The 3128-nt window shown below is 42.0% G+C and overlaps 1 protein-coding gene across 1 annotated transcript; it reads left to right on the plus strand.

Moving 5' to 3' along the window:
- Window positions 1-323: 323 nt before the first annotated feature.
- On the plus strand, window positions 324-1253 carry LOC128819788 (olfactory receptor 12-like). Its single transcript, XM_054000133.1, has one exon. The coding sequence runs from the start codon at window positions 330-332 to the stop codon at window positions 1251-1253; it is 924 nt and encodes a 307-aa protein (XP_053856108.1). The 5' UTR covers window positions 324-329.
- Window positions 1254-3128: the final 1875 nt, after the last annotated feature.

Below are 3128 nucleotides of genomic sequence, written 5' to 3' on the forward strand. Positions count from 1 at the left end.
ATTTTATTATTATTTATTTTATTATATTATTTTATTATATTATTTTATTATATATTATATTATTATTCTATTATATTATTATATTATTTATTATTATATATTATTCTATTATATTGTTATTTTAAAATATGTTAATATTTTATATTATTTATATTATTTTATATAACTCATACATATAATTTATAATATAATTATTTTTATTAATTTATATTTCTTATGTTTCATATATCTCATTGTTTGTCTTATTCTTCTATAAATGCTTCTCCAGGCAAACTATCTGCAATCTACTGCATCCTAATTTCCTTCTGGAACATCATCTGAAAGCAAAGATGGAAAACCACACCAGGATGAGCGAGTTCATTTTGGTGGGGTTCCAATCCCAGCCAGGATCACAGGTCCTGCTCTCTGCTCTCTTCTGCACAATGTACGTTGTCACTGTAGTGGGAAATGTCTGCATGCTGCTCATCATCAGGAGGGACCCCAACCTGCACACCCCAATGTACTTCTTCCTGGAGAACTTGTCCACCTTGGACATCTGTTATTCCTCTGTCATCACTCCCAGGGCAGCACTGGCATTCTTGCTGGGCAGAAGGAGCATTTCCTACACTGGCTGTGCTTCACAAATGTTCTTCTTCTCTCTCTTTGGCACAACGGAAGCCTTCTTCCTGGCTGTGATGGCTTACGATCGCTTCACTGCCATCTGCAACCCGCTGCTCTATCAGGTCATTATGAGCAGAAGGCTTTGTGTGCTCATGGTGATGGGCTCTTATCTGTCAGGCTGCATCAACTGCACCATCCAGACAGGCTTCACGTTCAGTCTGTCCTTCTGTGGGCACAGAGAGATAAACCACTTCTTCTGTGAAGTTGCCGCAGTGATCCACGCCTCCTGTTCCGACACCCTTGTCAATGAACTCGTAATGCTGGCTTTGTGTGGGCCAATAATTGTGGGCACTGCCCTGGTGGTTTTTGTCTCCTATGGTTATATAACCATCACAATCATCCAAATGCCTTCAGCTGAAAGCAGGCACAAGGCCTTCTCCACCTGCTCTTCTCACATGGTGACAATCTGCTTGTTCTTTGGGACAGTGTTCTTCATGTATGCTCAGCCTGGAGCTGTGTCCTCAGCCAGCAAAAGCAACACCATCTCCATCTTCTACACTATTGTTATTCCCATGCTGAACCCTTTCATTTACACCCTCCGAAACAGGGAGGTGAAAGGGGCTCTGAAAAAACAGTTGAAAAGGTTTTTTTAGCACCTTTCCTGAAGCTGAGAATGATCACAGTGTCAAATTTGTAAAATAAAGGACAGAATATAAAAAAAAGGGCATCAGGACCTGCTTTGAAGTCTTTTGTGTCTCTAGATGGTCAGTAAAAGCAGGAAACATAAAAAATCTATGAGAATCTAGTAGTTGTTATTTCAACTAAACAATTTTTGATAGGATGTAGGATATCCTTCAATGGACAATGTTTGATTTTTATGAAATTATTTCATAGGTTTACATCTATTACACTTAAATCATTGATGCTTACACATAAAACCAGAATAAAAACAAGAATTTAAAAGTAAGGTCAATTAAGTAAACCTGTTAAATGGCTGACTACAATTCTGACATCTTCTTTTACATTATTGTGGACAAAAGCATCTCTTTTTTCTTATTCTTCTCTGGCTAGCTTTATTCCTTTTTTAGAGCAGATGAAAGTGAGGTTTCATTTAACCATAATTAGACATTTGCAATCCATCTGACTTGTAATTTAGAGGCCTCTTATACCAGCATTTTAAAGCCATATTTAACACTATTGGATTGAACAATTTGAAGAGTACCTAAGTGAACTGAACATGTTAAATAGGACACAAGCTCAGATTCTGGCAGCACCTTATTTCTGTGCGTTGGAACACAGCCAGTTCAGGTGGAGGCATTCTCACTCTGCACATCACAGCTAAATTAAGTCAGACAAGAGTGAAGACAGAGATGCATTTTCCTGTGCAAATAACTCTTAAGTGTCAAATTTCCAAGCTGGCTCCTTGTAGAAATACCATTTCTTCCTTGCTTAACCCCAGGACATGGCACTTTCATAGAGTTGGTGGCCAGAGGGATAAGGAGAGCTGTGGTTGCCTAGTGACCAAGGGAGACACCACTCCTGGAAGTGCTCAAAAGGAGACTGGACACGGCACTTGGTGCCATGATTTAGCTCACATGGTGGAGTTCAGTCAAACACAACAATCCTGGAGGTCTTTTCCAACCTTGATGGTTCTGTGACTCAGTGACAGACTGGGGCTGGGGAAAGGATGATGGATGGATGGATGGATGGATGGATGGATGGATGGATGGATGGATGGAGGGATGATGGATGGATGGATGGATGGAGGGAGGGAGGGATGATGGATGGATGATGGATGGATGGATGGATGGATGGATGGATGGAGGGATGATGGATGGATGGATGGATGGATGGATGGATGGATGGATGGATGATGGATGGATGGATGGATGGATGGATGATGGATGGATGGATGGATGATGGATGGATGGATGGATGGATGGATGGATGGATGATGGATGGATGGATGGATGGATGATGGATGGATGGATGGATGGATGGATGGATGATGGATGATGGATGGATGGATGGATGTGTGGATGGATGGATGGATGGATGGATGGATGGATGATGGATGGATGGATGGATGGATGGATGGATGATGGATGGATGGATGGAGGGAGGGATGATGGATGATGGATGGATGGATGATGGATGGATGGATGGATGGATGGATGGATGATGGATGGATGGATGGAGGGAGGGATGATGGATGGATGGATGGATGGATGGATGGATGATGGATGGATGGATGGATGGATGGATGATGGATGGATGGATGGAGGGAGGGATGATGGATGGATGATGGATGGATGGATGGATGATGGATGGATGATGGATGGATGGATGGATGATGGATGGATGGATGGATGATGGATGATGGATGGATGGATGATGGATGGATGGATGGATGGATGGATGGATGGATGGATGGATGATGGATGGATGGATGATGGATGGATGGAGGGAGGGATGATGGATGGATGATGGATGGATGGATGGATGATGGATGGATGATGGATGATGGA

The sequence above is a fragment of the Vidua macroura genome, chromosome 27, assembly GCF_024509145.1.
Source record: "Vidua macroura isolate BioBank_ID:100142 chromosome 27, ASM2450914v1, whole genome shotgun sequence".
Lineage (NCBI taxonomy): Eukaryota > Metazoa > Chordata > Aves > Passeriformes > Viduidae > Vidua > Vidua macroura.